This window comes from Primulina tabacum, chromosome 1, assembly GCF_025594145.1.
Source record: "Primulina tabacum isolate GXHZ01 chromosome 1, ASM2559414v2, whole genome shotgun sequence".
Taxonomy (NCBI): domain Eukaryota; kingdom Viridiplantae; phylum Streptophyta; class Magnoliopsida; order Lamiales; family Gesneriaceae; genus Primulina; species Primulina tabacum.
The window spans coordinates 57,438,335-57,460,457 of record NC_134550.1 but is presented as its reverse complement, the minus strand read 5'-3'; the positions used below and the strand labels follow the sequence as shown (position 1 = coordinate 57,460,457).

The 22,123-nt window shown below is 34.8% G+C and overlaps 2 protein-coding genes and 2 long non-coding RNA genes across 4 annotated transcripts; 1 reads left to right on the top strand and 3 right to left on the bottom strand.

Moving 5' to 3' along the window:
- Window positions 1-1,741: 1,741 nt before the first annotated feature.
- On the top strand, window positions 1,742-13,340 carry LOC142553828 (ubinuclein-1-like). Its single transcript, XM_075664334.1, is given in 14 exon segments — window positions 1,742-2,305; window positions 2,671-2,769; window positions 2,882-2,958; window positions 8,433-8,626; window positions 8,697-9,013; window positions 9,583-9,682; window positions 9,790-9,899; window positions 10,040-10,126; window positions 10,804-10,929; window positions 11,132-11,266; window positions 11,374-11,421; window positions 12,120-12,221; window positions 12,723-12,797; window positions 12,799-13,340. Coding segments are annotated over 14 exon segments (2,229 nt in total). The 5' UTR covers window positions 1,742-1,942; the 3' UTR covers window positions 13,195-13,340.
- Window positions 13,341-13,535: 195 nt separating this feature from the next.
- On the bottom strand, window positions 13,536-19,705 carry LOC142553835 (NAD kinase 2, chloroplastic-like). The gene is given in 10 exon segments (XM_075664347.1): window positions 13,536-14,078; window positions 14,635-14,736; window positions 15,241-15,270; window positions 15,272-15,316; window positions 15,554-15,778; window positions 15,868-16,009; window positions 16,147-16,268; window positions 17,095-17,304; window positions 17,307-19,011; window positions 19,366-19,705. Coding segments are annotated over 10 exon segments (3,072 nt in total). The 5' UTR covers window positions 19,653-19,705; the 3' UTR covers window positions 13,536-13,874.
- Window positions 19,706-20,884: 1,179 nt separating this feature from the next.
- LOC142553814 (uncharacterized) lies at window positions 20,885-21,260 on the bottom strand. The gene is made up of 2 exons (XR_012822008.1): window positions 21,202-21,260; window positions 20,885-21,129 (listed from the first exon to the last, which is right to left on the bottom strand). It is a non-coding gene; the product is annotated as an uncharacterized LOC142553814 (long non-coding RNA).
- Window positions 21,261-21,556: 296 nt separating this feature from the next.
- Window positions 21,557-21,836, bottom strand: LOC142553821 (uncharacterized). Its single transcript, XR_012822011.1, has 3 exons — window positions 21,780-21,836; window positions 21,650-21,700; window positions 21,557-21,580 (listed from the first exon to the last, which is right to left on the bottom strand). It is a non-coding gene; the product is annotated as an uncharacterized LOC142553821 (long non-coding RNA).
- Window positions 21,837-22,123: the final 287 nt, after the last annotated feature.

The window sequence follows — 22,123 nt, the reverse complement described above, 5'->3', positions numbered from 1 at the left end:
GCATGCATATATTTTCTACAGGCGCATTGCAATTTTTGTAGGGTTCGTTAATGGTATCTCAACGTATAGAAAGATAAATATTTCTCGTTTCCCCTTTTTTCCACAGAAAATTCAAGCTGTATCAAAATTTCCCAATTTTTTTTAGCTGTTCTAACGAGTTGAGCATGGAATGCAGATGTATTCATTTCGATGATTCTTTAATTTTAATTTAGTTTCAGAACTCGCTATTACCCAAACCTGCGGATTAAGAACATCGCATCGGCTGTTACCTCATTTCATATTTTATTTTACGAAGTTTAAATTGTAATCCGATTATTTCTCGAATAATGAAAGTGTGTGCTCGGTTGGGAACACAAAGATGTTGGAGAATACATCCACAAATCTTGATAGGCTTTATTTGAGAATCAAATTGCATGTTGTTATGAACTATTCAAAGGAGATGCAGTTGTACGAGAAACTTGTTACTTGTTGATTGTGTCGCAACTAGGTATATGTCTAATATATCTATAGTATTCGTTTAAGCAAATACGATTTTGATTTGCCGATAAAAATATAATGATAATCTCGACCTACCTTCACTGCAAATCGAGTTTTTAAAATCTTATATCTAGAATTGAAGGAAATACTCAGGAAAAAATGTTTTAAAATATCTGACAATCTAAATATTTGATGCCATTGTTGAACTCACGAAAACTAAAACCAATTTGTATTATACTCACATTAGAATTCAGCTAATAATAACACAGCAAACAAGCATAAAAATCAAATGTCAATGACATCGTATTCAAATATTAGGATTTCAAAAATTTAACAATAATAATTTGAATGTTTCTGCCGTTTTGCTAAGATTGCTTGGAGCATTTGGTTGGCAAGAGACCAAATGTTTTTTGAAGGTCATTTTGTTCAAACTGCAGATGTGGTGACTCATGCAAGTATTCTTTGATTACAGTTCATGGCTTGCCATGCCAGGTTTTGTAACTCCTCCTCCAGTGATTTGCTGGTGTGCTCCACCACCGGGTTTTGTTAAAATCAACGTTGATGCAGCGATCATTGGAGTCTCAAACTTCTATGGAATGAGAGTCATCGCCATGATGAAATAGGTATGATTTTGTTCGCTCAAGTGCAGTGTTCCTAAAGGTTTTTGTGGCCGAGTTAATGACTGTTAGAGCAGGTTTCGTTCTCGCAGATTTGCAACAGTGACGTATAATCATTGTCGAGACAGATACGAACAATGTTGTTCATTCTATAAATCAATTTTAATCTTTGACTCCAATAAAGTTTACTAGTAGCTTTTATTCAATAAATTTTTTTGCGACATCCATATCTTTCGATAAGACATTACAGAATATATGCAAAACAAAACACCACGTATTCTTGCTTCTTTTGGATTGTGGAAAGGAGAATGTATAAATTAATTAAAAAAAATTGTTCTTTATTTCTTAGACCTTTGTAAAGTGTGATTTGGTGGTTTAGTAATATAATGCCTTGTTTTATTCAAAAAAATAAGTTGGATTTAAATAAAAAATAATGTCCTCCCAATTCAAATGCAAACGTTAAGTGAAACTAATCTCCTTACAATAAATAAAATGCATATCTAAAAAATTGGACTTTTGTACATTGTAATACAACGAAAGTAACGAGGAAATCGAAGTTATAAGCAATTTTTGTGTAAAATATGAATTCCAATATATATATATATATATAAAAGAAATATAAATATCCATATCAGTCCCCCAACTGTTCCTCGTAACAATAATAGGTACAACCGTTACTGGGAAGCGCAAAAATAAAGCAAAGTTCCCTTTTTTCCCTTCCCTCCCCTCAAGGATCAGCTCCACTCTAGGGTTCTTCCAAATTCCCAATTCGTGAAACGAAATTCTTTAGTTCACTGATAGAGATACCCGTTATAGCCTCCGCATACAACATACAAAACCTAATTTCAATGGTGGAAGGCGGTAGGGCCGGATCCGAATCGGGTTCCAGGTCCAAACCCGCATCCTCATTCGAATCCGCCGGAGGCCGCCTCCGTTTCCGGGTGGAATTGAGGCCGGGTGAAACCACGATAGTTTCGTGGAAAAAACTCCTTAAAGAGGCTACTTCCAATCAGCCCAATGGGACGGACCTGTCAATCGTGGGCCCGTCTTCGGAGGCCCAGCAGCCCACTTCACAGGCACCATTGCCGCCGTCTTCAGAGGCTTCTTCTTCGAAGCGTACGGTCGCTGAGAATGAAGCCAAAGATTCGCAAGCGCAGGCTGGCTCCAACCGTTTGAACAATGTGATAGAGAGAATTGAGCGCATGTATGCGGTATGTTGTAGTTCGGTTATATTAATGCTGATTAATTTCATTGAATCCTCTTTAGTGCTAGTTGTCGCGTCGGCTTGTGTTTTATTTTATGTTACTTTGTGTTTTGGATTTAAATTGAATTTTTTAATGTTAATCTCACAGAATTAGATCGTTTCTTAAGTTTTATCATGAATTTTTTGGTTAAACATTTGAATATGTTCCTCAGAATGTCAGGCTTATGGATAGCGTTGCATTTGAATAGGCTCCCCATAATTCTTCCTATGGTTGTTACTTACTAAATTTAAATAGCTTATCATTAATTGTCATCTCTCTTGTAAATGTGGTGATTTTTGATTCTACGTGCTTTCTCTTTGTGGAATTTAAAGGGTAATGGAAGTAGCGACGAGGAGGATGTTGTCCTAGATGATGTGCCTGATGATGATGAGTATGATACAGATGACTCGTTCATAGATGATGCCGAGTTGGTGGGTGCTACTTTTTATTTTTCTATGTTCTCTAAACGTGCAGTGTTTGTTGGCTGTCTTGATTTGCAGCTTTTGCATGGTTAGATAATAAATGAGTATTACTTCTATGCAGGACGACTATTTCCAGGTCGATAACTCCGCGATAAAACATGATGGATTTTTTGTTAATCGTGGGAAGCTGGAGCGCATGTGAGTTATTTTTGATGTTCTTTTATTAATATTAAACAATATTTATGATGCAGCGTTCCACTCATTTCCGAATGTGAAACACACATATGGGAAGATTTATGCAATGTGTTTCCTGTAACCAAATATTCATGTTAACATTGTTCTCGTTAAGACATGGTGAGAAGTTACCCCCTTTTTGGACTTCTTGGAATTTGGGTTAGAAACTAAGGAAGTATTTGTTAGAGATTTTTTTCAAAATCATGTTTCTGCACGTATATAAACATGATAAACAAATATGCGGAATCTAAATCGAGCGTTAACTCCAGTCATTGAATCATCTTTAAGTATTCTGATTTCCTCCAATTGAAGTCTTCTAAACACTCCAATTTCTCTATAGATGGTGTATTATTCTGTATGAGATTGTATATATAGGGACCTCAATGCCTTAGGTATTTATAGGCAAACTCATACCATCAATGAGTTTATTGTGGGAGCTTAATTGTCAAAGAGGAGATACATGCTCGTCTCAATTTTTCAAAAATTTGAGGCTGCATGTGCTGTTCGTCAGAAATGGTAGGCTTCTCTTGGTCGTCGCCAATACCTACACGACACGCCTCTTTTAATATGTGTCATATTTTCTTACATTCCCCCACTTGACACATATATCTCATTTACCATAGGAGAAAACAAAATACATGAATCATGGCGATAGGTCATCTTAAAACGAATATTATCTTCCATGTATTACAATGCATTATGTCTCTCAAATCTGTATAACTTAATGAATAAACAATGTTTATTCGAGGTCCAACTTTATTGATATTTTTCTCAAGATAACTGAATATGTACATAACTGAATATTAGAAATATCATAACTGAATGCGTTTCATTATCAAAACCAAATGTATATAACATAAATTTATTATGGAATCAAATTCATCAGTATTTACCATATGATCCTTTAACATCTGAAATTTGCATGCCTTTAGGTTAAAAGATCATCAATTCAGTGCTAACGTGTTCAATGACCACTTTATTAACGTTATCCAACGGTTTAAAATACATTATGTCGATATACTTAATTCGACCACCGCTTTAGTCACAAAGACCATAACTGAATTGCAGTAATATAATCTTAATGGCTTAGACATAGAATTCATAATTCTAAGCTCATAATGAAACTTCCTTAAAATACACCACACAATAGTGCTTCAATGACGAATCTTGACTCGACAGTAGAAATAGCAGATCACTTTCCAAATTGTCAATTCGTCTCACATAAGCATGTAAAACTTTAATACCATAAAGGTATCTCAAAACATTTTGCAGCTTTTTAGTGGTCAAATACTTATATTACTCTGATAATAATTAAGCTCCCACCATAGTTGTCAAAAGCGCGAGGCGCAAAAAAGCGCTCAAGTGTCTTGGGGCTTCAAGCGCAAAGCGAAGCGCACGCTTTACGGAAAAAAGCGCAATAAACAAAATATTATCAAAAAAATCAAAATAAAATAAAGAGTCTTTGAAAATGTTTAAATACTGAAATATAAAAACAAATCACCTATTATATTATTAAAAATAAAAAACACAATTTGTAATTTTAAACAAAAATTCCTAAAATTAGGGTTTAGACCTTTAGTTGTTTACCAACTGTAGCAAATGAGAAGGGGCGGCGGTGGCGGTGGCGGTGGAGCGGCGGCGGCGGCAAGGTAGAGGCAGAGAAGACTCACGCACAAATGCAACAGGGGACTTCAGCAGAGGCAGACAACGTAACTAAGGATAGGGATTTTCATATAAATGGGCTGGGCTTATCTTTGGAGCTGGACTTGGGCTAAATTTTGACTTGGAAAAAATTTAAAAAACAGAATTGGGCTGAAGCACAATAGCATCGCTTAAAATTTCTCAGGCCAAGCGCACTGAAGCGTGCGCTTGGTCCACCTGCTGCGCTTCTGGACAATCCGAAGCGCAGACAGGTCGCCTCGCCTCGCTTCGCGCTTAAGCGAGCGAGGCGAGCGCTTTTCACAACTATGGCTCCCACTAACCTTCTGGTATTCATAATGGCCCACAATATTCTCAACAAAACTTAATGATGAGATAACATTGTAAAACCTGAAATACCACTAATGTGAGACATGTTTCAATCCATATCGTTTTCTTAATCTTGAAATATTAAATATCCATCATCACTAGAGAAGAATTCTTTATGTTGTTCGATATTGCCTAATGAGACTTTATTTGTTTTGAAGACTCATCTTAAAAATGAATGACAATTGAACCAACTTTCTATGGAATTTATATGATTGTTTTCACAATACACCTTTTAAATGGAGGATGTTGTGAATAGCAATCAATACATATAACTTGTGTGGATGAATGAGCATCATAATGATCAATATTCTTAATTTGATCGCTCCCACTAACCAAGTCATTCTCAATAAATTAATATCAGAGTAATAGCACTATGCTGCAAAATTAATGAATACATGCTAATGTTATTAAATGAAGCAATAAACCATATGTCATGTTTTACCCATGCAAATCATGATCTACATATGAATCACTAACATAAAAATTGTCTGTGGACTGAATTTTTAATTCAATTAGATTCATACAACTTAATGATATAACTATTGAATTATATTCAATTCTTAATCCATGTGAATAAATTAAGAAAATAATTCAATATTGTATCCTAATTAATTATATTTAACATGACGAAATTTCTTGTGGGATAAATTTCAATGTTCAAATATAATTAATTACAATTTATATCCTTTATAACCAAATGTGATCCTCATAATTTATGTATAATTTTAATTCAATCAAAGATGTTGTGGCTACTCTTCAATTAATTAAAATCATACGAATCACTATTCACTAGGATATTAAATTCTTTATGCATAAAAAATTTATTCTTCATAATTATTCATCTCAAAGTATTATCAAAATGATGAATAATTTTATGTAATTTATGTCTGTTATAACTAAATGTGATTTTAATGTATAATTTTAATTCAATTAAAGATGCTATAGATATTCTTTAATAAATTAAAATTATACGAATCACTAAGACATTAAATCACAAATTTTTTAAATATTTATGCTCTTAATAAATGTCTTTCATGTGATCCTCAGCCCACTTAATGTATAATTTTGCATAATTAAGGGTGTCGTGGCCAAACCTTAATTATTTAAAATTAGACGGTTCACTAGACATAAATTTTGATTTTATAAATGTCTTTATGTGATCCTTAACCGACTTAATGTATAATTTCTCATAATTAAGGGTGTTGTGGCTAAACCTTAATTATTTAAAATTATACGAATCACTATATAAATGTCCTTTATGTGATCCTTAATCGACTTAAAGCATACTTTCTCATAATTAAGGGTGCTGTGGCTAAACCTTAATTATTTAAAATTATACGGATCACTGGACAATTTTATTTATTTGTTTTTTTTTAATTTTTATACTTAATAAATGCCCTTAATGTGATCCAAATCTGACTTAATGTATAAATTCTCATAATTAAGGGTGTTGTGGCTAAACCATAATTATTTAAAATTATACTGATCACTAGACAAAAATTTTGGCTTTACTTAAATCTTTATATAATAATATTTAGTAGCACAATCAACACTTTCCAAGAGTGCTCCCAGGAAAGATAGGTAGTGCTTAGGCCCTTTAAATACCTAACTCCTAGTCAGAGCAACATTCTTTAGGGAGACCAGTGGCTAGTCAAGGCAGTTTAAAACCGATCTATGAAGAACTCCCCCAGATCATGTTTTCTCATGTCACCTTTATTATTCAACTTAATTATCAACATTTATGTGAATCTTATAAGCCAAAATTCTTCATTAAATAACTTTATATTCACAATTTTACTTAATATGAACAACTACGTTCCCCATCAGTTTTTCTCTTCAATCAGAGTAGTGATAAAGTGAGGATCACATTTACGTAAAAATGTGGGCTCCTCATCAGTTTTTCTCTTTTATCAGAGTAATGATAAAGTGAGGATTATTTGTTCATTTGTGAACATCTGAAATATTTTATAATATTATATTCACATCTTACTTGATATGTTTATTTCAAATTATTAACAACTTAATATAATTTAATATGAACATAATGTGAATATTGATTTACCAAAATTATTTTTCAATATTATTTGCATTTTAAATTTCAAGAATAAATGCAAACATAATATTAAATTTGCATGTACATATCAAACACTTATCCATAATATTTACATTATACCTAACATGCAAAAATAATTTCTAAATTTGTATTAGAAATTATGTCGAAGTTGGAATTATTTTAATGTGTACAAATTATTTGACCAAATGCTATATGTATACCGAATTATACATATAACTTAATTACACATTAATTAATTAATTAATTATGCCTTATTATTTTAAAAATAATAATAAAATAAATAATTAATTTTATTTAATGTGCTAGACCCACAATAATGTTTTGGGACCCACATTATTTGACATTTGTTTATCTCCAAGAGAATTCAACCGCAAATTGCATGTGAAAACTCCATGTACACGTTATTCATTTAATTAGTGGGCTCCATATATTAAATGTGTATACGTTATGCATATTGATTGAATCAGAATGAATTCCATGCATTTCATTTCTTTGTCTTCTGCAATTTTTCTTTTCGAAAGAATTGCTCTCAAAAATTTTTGATCATCTCGTATCAAAAAAAATATTTAGAAAACAATTATCATCTTCAAAAGTAGAACTTAAAACGCAGCCGCCAACAAAATTCTCAGGTAAGTTATTTTATCCGATCTTCAAGCTTCTTACGTAAATTTCAGAAAGAAATTTTTCAAAATCTTACGATATCGGATTTTCAGAAAACAAATTTTCAAGGCAGAGGTATCACGGCTCTGATACAAAATGTTAGATATTTTCTTTCTAAAAATCATGTTTCTGCACGTATATAAACATGATAAACAAATATATGCGGAATCTAAATCGAGCGTTACCTCCAGCCATTGAATCATCTTTAAGTATTCTGATTTCCTCCAATTGAAGTCTTCTAAAAACTCCAATCTCTCTATAGATGGTGTATTATTCTGTATGATATTGTATATATAGGGACCTCAATGCCTTCGGTATTTATAGGCAAACTCATATCATCAATGAGTTTATTGTGGGAGCTTAATTGTCAAAGAGGAGATACGTGCACGTCTCAATTTTTCAAAAATTTGAGGGTGCATGTGCTGTTCGTCAGAAATGGTAGGCTTCTTGGCGGTCGCCAATTCCTACACGACACGTCTCTTTTAATATGTGTCATATTTTCTTACAGTATTATGTTGAATAAGCCATTGCATTCAATTCACTCCAATTTAACCTATTTGCAATTTTCCTTTGTGAGTTTTTCTGTGCTGGGGCAATACATTGTTATCCTATTTTTCCGATCAATTGCTTGCAAGGTACTGGTGGCACGCTAATATACCTTTATTTTCAATTTCAGAGAACCTTCTATACCAGCAACCCAGCAGCCAAAAAAGAGAAGACGCAAAGATTTAGATAAAGGTCAAGGTGGACTTGATGATGGACATAATCCAAGTAAGCATGTGAAGTTAGGGGACAAAGGTAGAAAAGCATCGTCAAGTGAAAAAAAATTAGTTAGTCAGTCAAATAGAGTGGCTGTACCAAATGCACAAGGTAAATAATATATGATATCTGGTTTCTCCAGAAAATGTTCCTGAGGTCTCATTGAAGGGCTAAATTGCAGGTTCCAAAAATACTTTGGATCCTTCAGGAATGTCGAATGGTGATCCCATGGGTCCAGACAAGGATGCTGACCAGCAGAGAACTGGAGTTCTCCCATTAAAGAGTTATAATAACAAACAGAAAGAGGGTAGTGAACTTCAAGACACCGCAATTCGGAGGCCAATCGATAAAAGTTCATGTGAGAACAAATCTCAATCCGGAAAACCATTAACTAATGCTGATGAGTCAGATCAGTCTATGCAACAAAAAGAGAAAGCCGCACTTGCTGAAAGATTTGACCTGAATGTTCCTGCAAGCAAGGATTCCTTGCAACCCTATGTGAGCATGTTTACATTTTCGACAGTTGGTTATCCTTGAAATGTATCATGTAATTTCCAACATAGTTGGGCCCTAACCAGTTGTCTGAAATATTTTACGACCATAATGCTTTTAGGATTCATCCATGACCTTGTAGTTTTGTCTTACTTTTTCTTCCAATTTTTGTCATATGGATAAGATTTAGAGTATGAGATAGCATTTGAAATGCTTGTAGATAAAATCTTGTGGCTTTGTAGAGTTAAGTAAATTACCATTCTATATTGAAAATGTGGGATTCCATACGAATCTGCCATAGTACTAATATTTAAAGGGTTGGCGCTGTTAATTGACCCATTTTTTACAAGTTCCACGGTATTGTAACTGATGTTAAAATTTGCTTTAAATTTCTGATTTTCCATTGTGCACCTCCTCTCAGTGCTTGACTGCTTGTACTGAGCTGGCAAAAATATTTAATTCTTTGTTTCAAATTTATCCTAATCTCTGATGATTCCATCTTTTCTCCCTTTTTTTACAATCAACATGTCTATTAATTCTTATTGTTATTAATTATCCTTTTATATTGTGTACAGAAGGCTCCCCTCATGCAGAGAAAGGAAGGCTCTTCTGTTAGACCAAAGAGTACAATGCTTGACAAGGCAATTAAAGAGTTAGAGAAGATAGTTGCAGAATGTATATGACTAATAAAGTTTTCACTCTACTTTATGGTTTCTCTTCCTTATCATACAGCTTGTGCTCTAAACATGCATCTCATTCTGTTCTCATTGATGAAACAACAGCTAGACCACCATCTAGAGAAGTTCAAGATCCTGATAATTCATCACAAACTATCAAACGGAGACTGCCGCCGGAAATAAAGCAAAAGCTGGCTAAAGTTGCTCGATTGACGGTATTTAGAGAGCAATTAAAGAATTTAATTTCATCTTTGTTTTATTAGTTATTTAGTCATATTTGGTCCTACAATTATGTTTTTTCTTTAATCTTTGCTCCGGATAAATTTAAAATTTGTATTTTGTATCTGGGCTACAGCAGGTCAACTATGGAAAAATACCAAAGGATGTGATTAATAGACTGATGAGCATTGTCGGCCACTTGATGCAACTTCGGACGCTAAAAGTATTTTTCTATTTTGGATTGAGAAATCACCTGTAATATTACATTTTTTACCTGTGTTTTCTTTTTTCTGCTTATAACTCACTCCATTTGTCTCCTGGTTTCTCACTAGCGCTTTTATGCAAAATCCATCAGAGCAAAAGCCACGCTGATTTTGTTATGTTTTTGAGATTTTTGTGTAAAAAGTGTATTTACCGAGTATCTTAAAATAATGTGACCATTTGCAGATCTCCATGCAAAATCTCACTAGAAAGTATCAACCCAACCCATAACTTTACATAAATGAGTGACAATTATCATTTTTTGTTGGCAAAACTCCCTAAAAACTAATTTATTGCATTTGATTGTATTAGCTCGATTCATGCCTCAGACAAATGAATGATTTTTATCATTTTTTAAATGCCTATAAATCAATGTAAACGTCCAGAGTAGTGAGCAGCTATTGTCAAATTTGATTGACTACTCGAGGAAATGAATGCGGTTCTATAATAGCTTCATGAGTTATTCTGAAAGTTTGATTTAGTATGGCAGATTCGTATGGAACCTTATGTTTTGCTTTAATTTAAAAGGTTGACAATCTTTTTAGTCTCGGCATTTGGTTACTTATGCAACGTGTTTGTATGATGTGAACGTAACATATGTCGCTAATAGCTGATCGAGAAATTGTGTCTTTATGGTAGAGAAATCTTAAAGTTATGGCTAATATGGGATTGTCAGTGAAGCAAGAGAAGGATGATCAATTGCAGAAGATAAAACAAGAAGTTGCAGATATGGTTAAGCTGCGGATTATGCATATGAAATCTAAAGTATGTTTTTACTATGTTGAGATCAAATTGGTGTTGAACTTTTCAGACTGATCATCGTACCACTGATTTTTATCTTTCAAAATGACTTCTTTTGGATATGCATTGCATATTTTTCTTACCTTCCAAGCATCAGTGAGGCTTGTGCTGAAATTTGTGGGTGAATGTTTTTAGTTCTAAACTTGGTATTTGACTTATATTACAGGTTGAGCAACAAAATGCATCTTTAGATGATTTTCAGGAAACTGGTCGGGGAGATAGAGAAACCTTGAAACGGAAATACAGCATGGACAATGCATTGGAAAATAAGATTTGTGACCTTTATGACCTTTATGCTGAGGTAATGCATCTGATTTCCCTTGTTCCACACTTCCACTGAAGTGTGTTTTCCCTATCCAATGGAGTTTTGAGTGGGGTGACTAGTTTTCCATTTTTTCCTCATTTCAGAGACTGGAAGAAGAATCAGGTACACCAGTCAGAAGGCTGTACGAAGAGGTAACAGGACATTATTGATCTAGCTGTTCACTATATCAGCTTAGTTTTAACTAGTCAAACTATTTAGTGTTAGAATTTATGCTGAAGACCTTATGTTGGAACAATATTTTTATGTGATGCGGGAAACGATCTCCATTAATGTACCCCAGATGATTGTAGATCTGTTCTCTGCAATTTCATATTTGTTCCTTTGGTGTACTAATTTCTTACATGTGAGAATTAGAGTGTGAGTATGCTTGGTTCGCATATGAGGATGCCAACATGACGTGGAAGTTCTACCCACTCTCTCGTTTTTTTTCTCCGTTCCAGAGGGAGAGAGAAGAGAGTATTGATTGATACTGATATTTCCTTTTCATTGAATTCATTCTTTTGCTTCTCACACTATTTTATTTGAAATTAGTAGAGGATCTATTTTTAGATGAGATGACGGTCCTTGCGTGAGGTAGATAGTTTATGCATTATATGATAAAAATTTGCTTTGTTTTATGCTCGTGAGAGCTCTTGGATAGAGTTGACATGGATAACTTCCACTCTCTTATCATTTTTTCTTTGAGTTACTTTTGGGTCCTGTAAGTGATCCTTTTAGCTCTCTTCCATTTATTTGTTGAGTTACTTGTTTTCTTGGCTGATCAGAATACCATTCATCTCCCAACATAAATGCCAAGTTAGTAAAACAAATATTTATATATGTACTGTAGCTTGCAACATTGTGGCCTAGTGGAGTCATGAATACCGAGGGAGTTAAACGTGCAATATCTAGAGCAAAAGATAGGAGGAGGGCACTGAACCACCGGAGAAAGGTATGCATTTTATATGGTGTCAGATAATGAGGAATGGCCTTTGCAGTTGTTACTTATTTTGTACGTGGCTGCAGTGCATGTTGTTTCTTTGCATGTTTATCTTAAATGCATTGTCAACTATACTTGTAACATCTCACGTCACTTTTGAGCTTGTGCAAAATATGAGTGCAGCTCATGAAAACAGTTCTACTTAAATATTTGGCACCTAGGAAAACCTATCTCATATTTTGAATACAAGTAATATCCAGGGGATTGAATCTGTTCCTTGTTTCCAATGCATGGCATTTCTAGATATTGCATTGTGAATTTTATAATCTTATGCAAGTGTAATGTGCTTGTGGTGCTTGAAGGTGTGACTAATAGATGTTTAAAATGTCATAATGCCTTCAGAGTCCAGAGTCCCATATTTCTTTTCATCATATCACTTTTTACTGGAGTGTCATTACTTGTTTTATTTTCTTTTGCCTCACCTTTCTTGCGCTTTCTTTCATTGTTGCTTAGGATCAAGAGAAAAGCAAGAAGACGACGGTCTTGACACCAAAAATAGAAGATGTCACTCGAGGAGAAGGTACCAATCATGACTCAGATATCCCATCTTCAAGAAAAAATGTCAATAGATTCTCGTGACCATTCTGCAACTTCGACAAGCAAGTCAAACCTTAATGCTGCTGTAGCTCAGCCTGCTACATGTGCACCAGTTTCCTCTGGAAACATACAGGGTGTGAACAAAGCAAGGCAAGAAAAAGCGAAGGGCAACTCCAGCAGAAATTCTGTTGATTCTGGGCCAACTGATATATTACCAAAAAAGAAAGTAAAAAGAAAGCCCGACTCAGAGGTGGTCGAATGTGAGCTCCTCCCTGAGAAGGTGCCTCCACAGGCGGGGGAAAGGCACAAACACCACAAGCCAATGACCGCCCCAGTCACTAAATCAAACCTCCAACTAGCACCTTCAAAGTTGGAGCAGCCGAATTGACATGGTTGACTGAAATAGAATACTGCGTTCCGAGTTAGTCCGGAGGCTGGTCTTCCCTACCTTAGATTTCATTTTGTTAGTACTGTGCTGTTTCTTGAATGATAATTTTTGGTGATTAATCACTAATGCAAGTTTTTACGGCGGCATTTCAGGTTTATCTGTATGAATTTTTTTTTTTTGCCATTGCAATAGGTTTTTATGGCTCAGTATTAGTTATGCTTGCATCTATATATAGCGCGGAGTAACATTAGTTTTTTCCAGCATGCGGGATACTTTTTATATGAAAATGGAAATGTGGCCGACTGCTATATTATCCCGAGTTTGTGTTTGGAAAGCATTCCAGAAACTGAGGGTGCTGAAAACCAGTTTTAATAAAAAAAATAAAAATATACACAATTAACCGATACGCGAGACAGACAACTATTTTGGAACAGTATGTCTAAAGCGGGAAGTATATAAGAGCCAAGGTTTCAAGTTCAGTATGGATCCCAGGGCTTTGGGTTAACTCCTGGTTAGCAAGTTCAGGCTAGACCTTGAGGTTTCTATTAAGCCACGTCAATCATCGCGGGCAAACTATTAAAAAAATAATGATAATCATAATGCTCTTTCTGAAGAGCAATCTATAACCTTTTCAACTATGATCTGTAAAGAAATGTAGAGTGTATTGTGTCGTATGTTGTTTAAAGGGCTTTTTGGTCCAGTCGTTCGTTCCAGTTCAAGCAACGAATTAAGCTTCGAAACCAATCGCCTGTTTGGTCAGACTTATTTACGGTAGGAAGTGGATGTTGGCTCATAGATATTCTAACCGAATCTCCCCTTGATAGTTGTTGCCTTCTCTTCCCATCAATCGATACCCAAGCATTGCTTCGTGCATCCTCCGGAATCTGCACCAGTGAAAGACAGAAATGATAATTATTGAATCATAACATGAGACGCCTCATCCAGACATCAATGAGCAGATTATTTCTAGATAATTGTTGATAGAAACATTGAATATCCAGGTCTTCCAAACCATTAAGTTCAAACAGAGTTCGAAATCAACCCATTTCTAGGAGACCCTGAAGTCCTGGAGAGGAACACGAAACTTTGCCTTAACATGCAGTGTGACTTGTAAAGACGTTGGGTCATATCATATGGGATTTTCCCAGTCTCTCCTCCATTTCACTTGTCACTTCTTAGAAAGATGATATCGAGGCAGCAATTACCAGACCAGTTTTAGATATGCGCTTTACCATAATGTGAAGTAGGGAAAACAAACTCGACAAATCATGTTGCAAATGATGTTTATGCATTAGACTTTTGGTGCTACAAAATCAAGATGGTGTGCTGGACCAAAACTTGGGTAACTATGAACGTACTGCTGAAAATGATATAGAATCCGTAGTAGAACACATGAATAACATAAACTAAGGAATGTCTGGTAATTGAAGAAACAGATACCTTCAACTCTAGACGAGCAGAATCTGGAAGGATGACGGGTCTGAATGAGAGAGAATGTGGGCAAATTGGTGTAAAAAGCATGCACGGAACATTTGGATGTACCTGCATGAAGGGATAGTCACCGTTACAAATATTTGTCCTCATACATGACACAAGATCAACTGCACTAAGACCACTATTTAACTCCCTCGATAATTTCAATCAAGGAAATATAACAAAAAATTGGAATTCATATCCAATTTTCTCAATACCACTTGATTTTATATGATTCCATTCTTAAAGAGCACAGTCAGAGAGGAATTTCCTTAAACATCAATATTATATCATAAAAATCTAATTAACAACCATAGATTTGTAACACTAGTAATTTTCCTAGTCCTGTGAAATTCTCAGAGGAACTTCATACTTGAGAGTTTTTACTTTCTTTCACCAAAATTTAAGAATCACAAGCAATATTCTAAAATTTGAGTTTATGCTTGAAGTGAAGCAAGTGGGAGGATCCATCTTCTATTGTAACTTAATTATCCATACAAAATAGTTTGCTTCGATGTTCGAGCGGCCACACATGAAGCTCTCAATCATTGCATCATGCCCATGGAAACTTACCATGGAACCTCCTGCAGCTGTGGAATAAGCTGGTACTTCCATTAGGGGTGGCCACTATAACTCCATCACCTTGTACCTGTCCAGGAAATGATGAAGTCTGTCAGGCTGAAAAGTACCTCCTATGAATCAAAGTCTTACAATTCGTTAATGTACTTTTTTATTAAATAAATAATATCTATAGCAGTGATACTGCTTAAAGACCTAATGCACCAACTTTACATTTATCGATCACAACAGTATCAACCTCAGCAGAAAGATAGCATAGTATAACAGTGAACAGGACCAAAACCTTAGGAATTACTAACCACTTTACCTTAGTTATGAGGTGGTCGTGTTCATAACACTCGATTTTTGAGAGGTATGGATTAGACCCACGATCAACCACAACTTCATTGAGGACATCAAATACCTTTCCGGGCATTGCTTTCCCATTTCGAAATATTTCACAGTGCAGCCGCAATCTAAGAGTTATGTAAACCCCATCAACTGTGTTGTTCCCATGGATAACTTGTCTCAAATCATTCTTAAAATCATCAAACTGTGGATACAAATTACAAAAACAGTCAAAGAAAAGGTTGTGCAAGTAGTTTAGCACCATATCATTGAAGGTTGAGGAAAGGGACATACAGTATGGGAAGTTAGAAACCCAAGGGATCCAAGATTAAATGAAACAACTGGAGGAACAGGACCTCTAAATAAGTTCGATGCATGTAGTATGACCCCATCGCCTCCCAAGCAAGCTACTAAATCTACCCTGTCATGAAGGTCACTGCAGTAGCCAATATGAACAATGGAGAAAATCATTACACATCTCTAGTAAAATGAATAATGTTCTTCAGACAACAATATTTTTAAATGAAAAAAGGAGCGAACCAGAATTAAAGAAATGGACCAAAGTTTGCGCACCTCGTATCTTGACTGTAAAAAGTCTGAACGAAGCCAAAACCTGGTATCCTGGCAAAAACGTCGTGAACTTCAGGTTCAACAAGAACATTCATCTTCTCTTGGTGATACAAGAAAGAGGCAGCCTGGAGTAAAAACACGTGAATACAAAGTAAATTTGAAAACCTAAGGAAATGGATAAATTAATGACTTTCGTAGTAAGAGAACATGAAAAGTTGCAGCATTAATATTCAAGAAAGTAAGCCATAAAAATTGCAAAACCCCTGAGAAATAAAACAATATAAACAAGATCATTTACAAGGCTTGTATCAAAGTACATGAGATCTTTCTAGCTTTTTGTATAAAAAATGGGTTGAATCTTTTTTGACAATATTATATTTGGTTCAAACAAAAATTTTGTTCTTTTGCATTATATGAAATTGAAAAAGCTTACACAAAACTAGATATTACCAGATGTTTTAAATACAGAACTAAGGTAAATGGAATCAGAATAAGATGTGTATGAAAATATACAATGATGTCTCCACAAAAAACCATAGTACGCCAGTTTTGTACAATCCAGCCGATAAAACACAATCAAATTCAGATGCTTATAACCAGATCTTTTCTTTATATGTAAATATGGTCATTATTCGAGGTGCAACTTGGTAACTTTCTAAACCCATTCCTTCTAATTTGCACATCACTAACTCATAGTTAAAATAATCATCGTGCATACATGTGATCCTTTTTCCAATATACATGCAAGTCTGTCATTTTTCTCTAAAGTAGAAGAATTATTTAACATTCTTAATTAGAATCAGAGTCTTAAGTTTGTTCTTTTAGAGGCCATTAAAGGTCAAAGTAAGAGCATGTTTCTCCTGTTCATGGAATGTAACACATGCTATATATTTATCAATAGAAAAGATCGTGTGCTGATCGCAAAGCTTCTGTGCCAAAAAGATTAGCTACCTCTTTAGCTTCTTCCATGAGTTCTTGGCCAAGTTTCTTTAATAATAATACAGTCTTTGGAGTAGATTTCCACAAAAGCATTTGCTGCTGTGTGCTAGGATGAGTGAATGCTAATGAAGATTCTGTTACTTTCTCTCTCGTGCAAGAAAATCCATCTGTTCGGACCAAAAACATCTCTGCTTTCTTTCTTGACTGCAATCTCACGACACACGCATATTTCCTTCAAGCATATCCAAGTTGTCATCATCTGAATAGAGGTAACTTTCAACCCTACGCTCTCCAGTATTTACCATAGTGCTTACACACTTATTTAGTTCCGTTCTAGGGGTTCTAGAATCATAATCTTTACTCAAGCTATGCACTTTATCCCTGTTGGCTCCATCACGAGGAGGTGCCGAGGTGAAGATGCTGACATCATTATATGAACCATTACTAAAAGGTACAATCAATTGGTTCAAAGATGTCATGCTTCCAAGTGACCCATTCACAGTGTTTTCTTCACTGAGACTGGTTCTAGAGTTTGCTTCTGTCTTTGAGAATGACCCATTGTATTTATATCTTAATGCAGAAAGCATATCCAATCTTTTCCTTTCATAAGTAAAGTACATTCCAGGTGAAATTTTACAATTCCTGAAAAATTTGGACATCTCTGTTTTGGAGAATATATCATGTGGAGGTAATTGAGACTCTAGCGGGCTCACACAGAAGTTTACCAATGATTCTGTTTCACCATTAAAAGTTTGTATTAATGTGTCCTGATTATTTGGTGGGGTATCATGGGCTCGTTTATTTCTCTTTAATTTATTTTCTGAGGCACGAGGGTCTCTACCATTCAATACTTCCAAGGGGAAAAAATATTCCCCAGATTTTTCGGGAAATGACCCTGTTCCCTCATCAGAAGATTCACCTTCTTCATAGCTCAATGAGACCTTGGAATCTTCAACACCTCGAGTATCTTGGAATGGAACGTCGGTACTAATGACTTGTTGATTATAAGAGGTAATTCGATCCATGTACTGCCTCCATCTAGAAATCATAGACGACGTCCTCCGTCTCCCTTCCTTACTATGGACATGTATGGGCTTTTTGCCTGAATCTGAAACTAATAAAGCAAACTGCACAATTTGCTCCAGCGAAGGTATAGTACCAACTTCAACTGGAAGTTTAACCAGTTCAAGCTTCCCAGAGGAAATAGCTTCCTCCAAAACTGTTTCATAGAAACTATCCTTCACAATCTCTGCCCTAAGATCTATGATTTTTCTGAATCCATTATCTAGAAGCCACTTTAAACTTTCCTCCGTCACCTGGCTACCCTTCCAAAACGCAACCTCAAAGTTTTCTGGTTGCATTTCTGCTTTCAAGGTGGACAAATAAACGGGTCCCCAATTCGCAAGCAATGTCTGGCAAGGTTGATCATCCTCTCGGGGAAATCCAACATCGTAACACACACTTTTCAGCCTTTGTAGTTTTCTCCAAACATTTAAACCCCGACTATCACCAGGTGTCAAATAATTTTCAAGGGCAACATGCAAACTCTCACAATAACTTTTCATCTCAGACCGAAAATTAGCGAGTGGAGGAAGGCTATCGTCCATTACACCTTTATCCACATCCCGAAATGAATTGATTATCGATGAACGCCCCAAGAGAACATCCTCCCTTCCTTTATTTAGGAGACATACCATGCAACCAAGAACCGAAACAATTTTATCTTCCAACAATGGTTTATCCTCCAATGGCATGTCATATGAAACACTGCATTCCCCAGTCAGTGGATTGTATAAGGCATCCATTAAAGCATTATGAAACCTTTCTGCAGCTCTAAAGATCCGGCAATAAGCCTCAACTTCTGCAATATCTCCAGGGAGCGGTCCAACCCATGGCAGATGTGTAGAATCACGATCACGGGGACCAACACTCTTCATCAAATTGGTAAGAAGGATAAATCAATTATTGTACAGAATAATAAAATCATCCTGCTTCACCTTAGAACAGATATTCAAATTCAACATCTATTTTTTGAAGTCCACATCAACATAATTAAACTAAACTTAGATGCTGACCCAACAGGCCGACCAAGGATGAAGGATGTGGTGATATATTACAATAATATTCATTAATGAAATTTAGATTGCAAAATGATATAGCCAATCATTGTAAGCCAACGAAGATTTTTCAACTCAAAATCCAAGTTACGAACTCAAAATTCCAAAATCATCACCCATATATATATAAAGATTGTTTTTTTATACTTTGCCATCAATAATAGACTAAAAAGATAAACCAATGTTCAGAGACAAGGAACTGGAGAGTTGAGAGCGAACTACAAGATTAATACGACGCCGGTCCAACCAAGCCTTCTTCGTTTTCTGCAACAAAACCCCGAATCCGGGTCCGGAAATCTTTGCACAACCGCAACCAAAAGGTCGCCACCCAACTGCGCGGCTCATATTGAAACGGCAAAAGCAGTTATAACTACTATTAAAACAAGATATAAATGAAGCTGCAAACGCCATGCCACCATCAAGAAACAAATATGTTCTAATATTTTTAATCATATAAAGGGACTTCGCATAATCACGATCTAAATTTAAAAACAATTACTTCAGTGAGAAAACGGGGATAATACTCGTTTTCGTCCTTTTCGTTAACCGTTTTTTCTCATTTCAGTCCCTCATGATTTTTGACTGCGTAAATAATCCTTCATGTTTTCAAAATATTCACGAATTGGTCCCTACCGTTTACCTGACGTTAAGATTAACGGTGACTCATATCACGTGTCACTCACGTGATCATTTGTTTATGAAAGCAGTAAGTGAGTAAGATAATTTTTTATTCAAATAATTATTTTTATTTATAATATTTATTTATTTAATTTAACGAATAACAAAAAAAAATACTTATATAGTTCATACTTATGTCATTGTATATTTACATTTTTTCGATTAAATTTATATTTAATGAAATAATAAATATAAGTACTCTTATCTTTTAATGTAAAATATTACTTTAATTACACATATAAATATATTAATATATTTTTCAGTGATACTATTTCAATATCTATATTTAAATAAAAATATATGAGAAATTATGAATAATAATATTATTTAAAAAAATTAAATTAAGTAATGATATTGAAAATTAAAACATTAGTAACAGTGTGCTTGACAACCAAGATTTGAGAGGATTTCGTGGGATTTGGAATTGGATTTGGAAATTCAAGTATTTGAAATTCCATTTGGTGTTTGGTTTAAAATTTAAAAATGATATTTACAAATTCATTTCTTGTTTGTAGAAAAAAAGGATTCGAATTTAGAATTTTAAAATTTTACTAAGCTACCCTTAGAAATCATATAAACATAAATAACCCAAAGAAGTTTAGAAATTAATAATTCTTCTCTATTATTTGTATTTATAAATTCAATTTAATTATTATTTATTAATCATATTGCACATAAAATAATAATTAAAAAATCATCAAACAACTTCAATCAATAGTTATAAATACTCAAAAAAAACTTTTAATATAATATTGCAAATAAAAAAAACCTTATAAAAACCTAAAATAGTTATTTGTAAAGCAACATAATAATTTGGAGCTTGAAAATGCAATGTATCATCATCATATTATCTTAGATTAACAGCTTATAGAACGAATGTCATTGCACATTTCTGGATTTTAATAGCTTTTGTGACACATAAGAGCATTTGTTGCAGAAGATTTTCGTTCAAATCTTTGGCGTCTCATATTTCTTAATGTATATATATATGCTATGAAGTTATCAAGTATGGAGGTGCGTGAACTATTGAAAGTTTAAACAGTAAGGAAAACCACGAATCATGCACAATAACGTAGTATTCTGTAATAGCCAAATTTAACTTTCGATAAAGATATGCCCATGATGTATATAGTTTACCGCGGATGGAGTCGTGAATGCGTCAAGTGTAATTCCACAACACACACTTGTTGTTCTACGGCGCAGACAAAAGTGCCCGTGAAACGTTTGCAGATATTCGATCATGTATGGATTCCTGCACAGAACCCAAAATTTTACATTAAGAAGTATTTAATAAGTTGCATTGATACCATACATTTCCACTTACCTGTGAGGTGGGAATCTCGAATTTTGATTTTGTTATAGTCTCGTACAAGAGGATATACCCGTAGTCATCAAAAGCGCCATTTTCATTTTGAGTTGTATAAAACAAAGCTCGACAAAACATAGACATTATAATACAGTACCGCCAAGCCAATTCAGAAACAAGCTCTTCGGGGGTTTGTTTCAACCTACCCGTGCAGGCAGTGCCTGCACGGGCAATGAACGGCCCGGATCACTCCACATGAGTGATCCGGGCCCACCTCCCTGTAAAAAAAAAAAAAATATTGGCTCGAAAAAATCCGAGCCGTTGGATCGATCCCTGCAGGCAGTGCCAGCAGGGGTAGGGTCGACCGAACCTTCTCTTTGGGTGCTTCGGGCAAGACCTAAGAACGTCCTCAGAGTTAGATTCAACACAGAAAGATATAAGCATTCTTATATATCGAGTAATTTACCTCATCTTCATAAGGGTTGCAATGATCTCTGAACCACAGCCTCAAAAATTCCTACCAAAGATTTAGGGGAAAAAAAAGTTATAAAGGACACAAGCATGTAGTGGCTCCAAATCATGTCACCATCATGAACCTTGTCAATGTTTTCGGGCTCGAGACCATTTCGAAAGCGCTCCTCGTATGAATCAGCAAATAAAAAAAACCTTATAAAAACCTAAAATAGTTATTTGTAAAGCAACATAATAATTTGGAGCTTGAAAATGCAATGTTTCGGAGTGAATTCAAGAGACATTATACTTCTTTTAGTCATTACCGACTTCCACTTTAGCAAATATACCAAACTGTAATTTCAAAAAAGAAATCGGTGGTGTTTCTTCGAGTTCGCCCTTCCCTTTCTTCGAGTTCGCCTTTCCCTTTCCTTCATACGTCTAATTTGCGGGTTAGGGTTCTTGTAGAGTTTGGGAGTAAAAGGTAAAA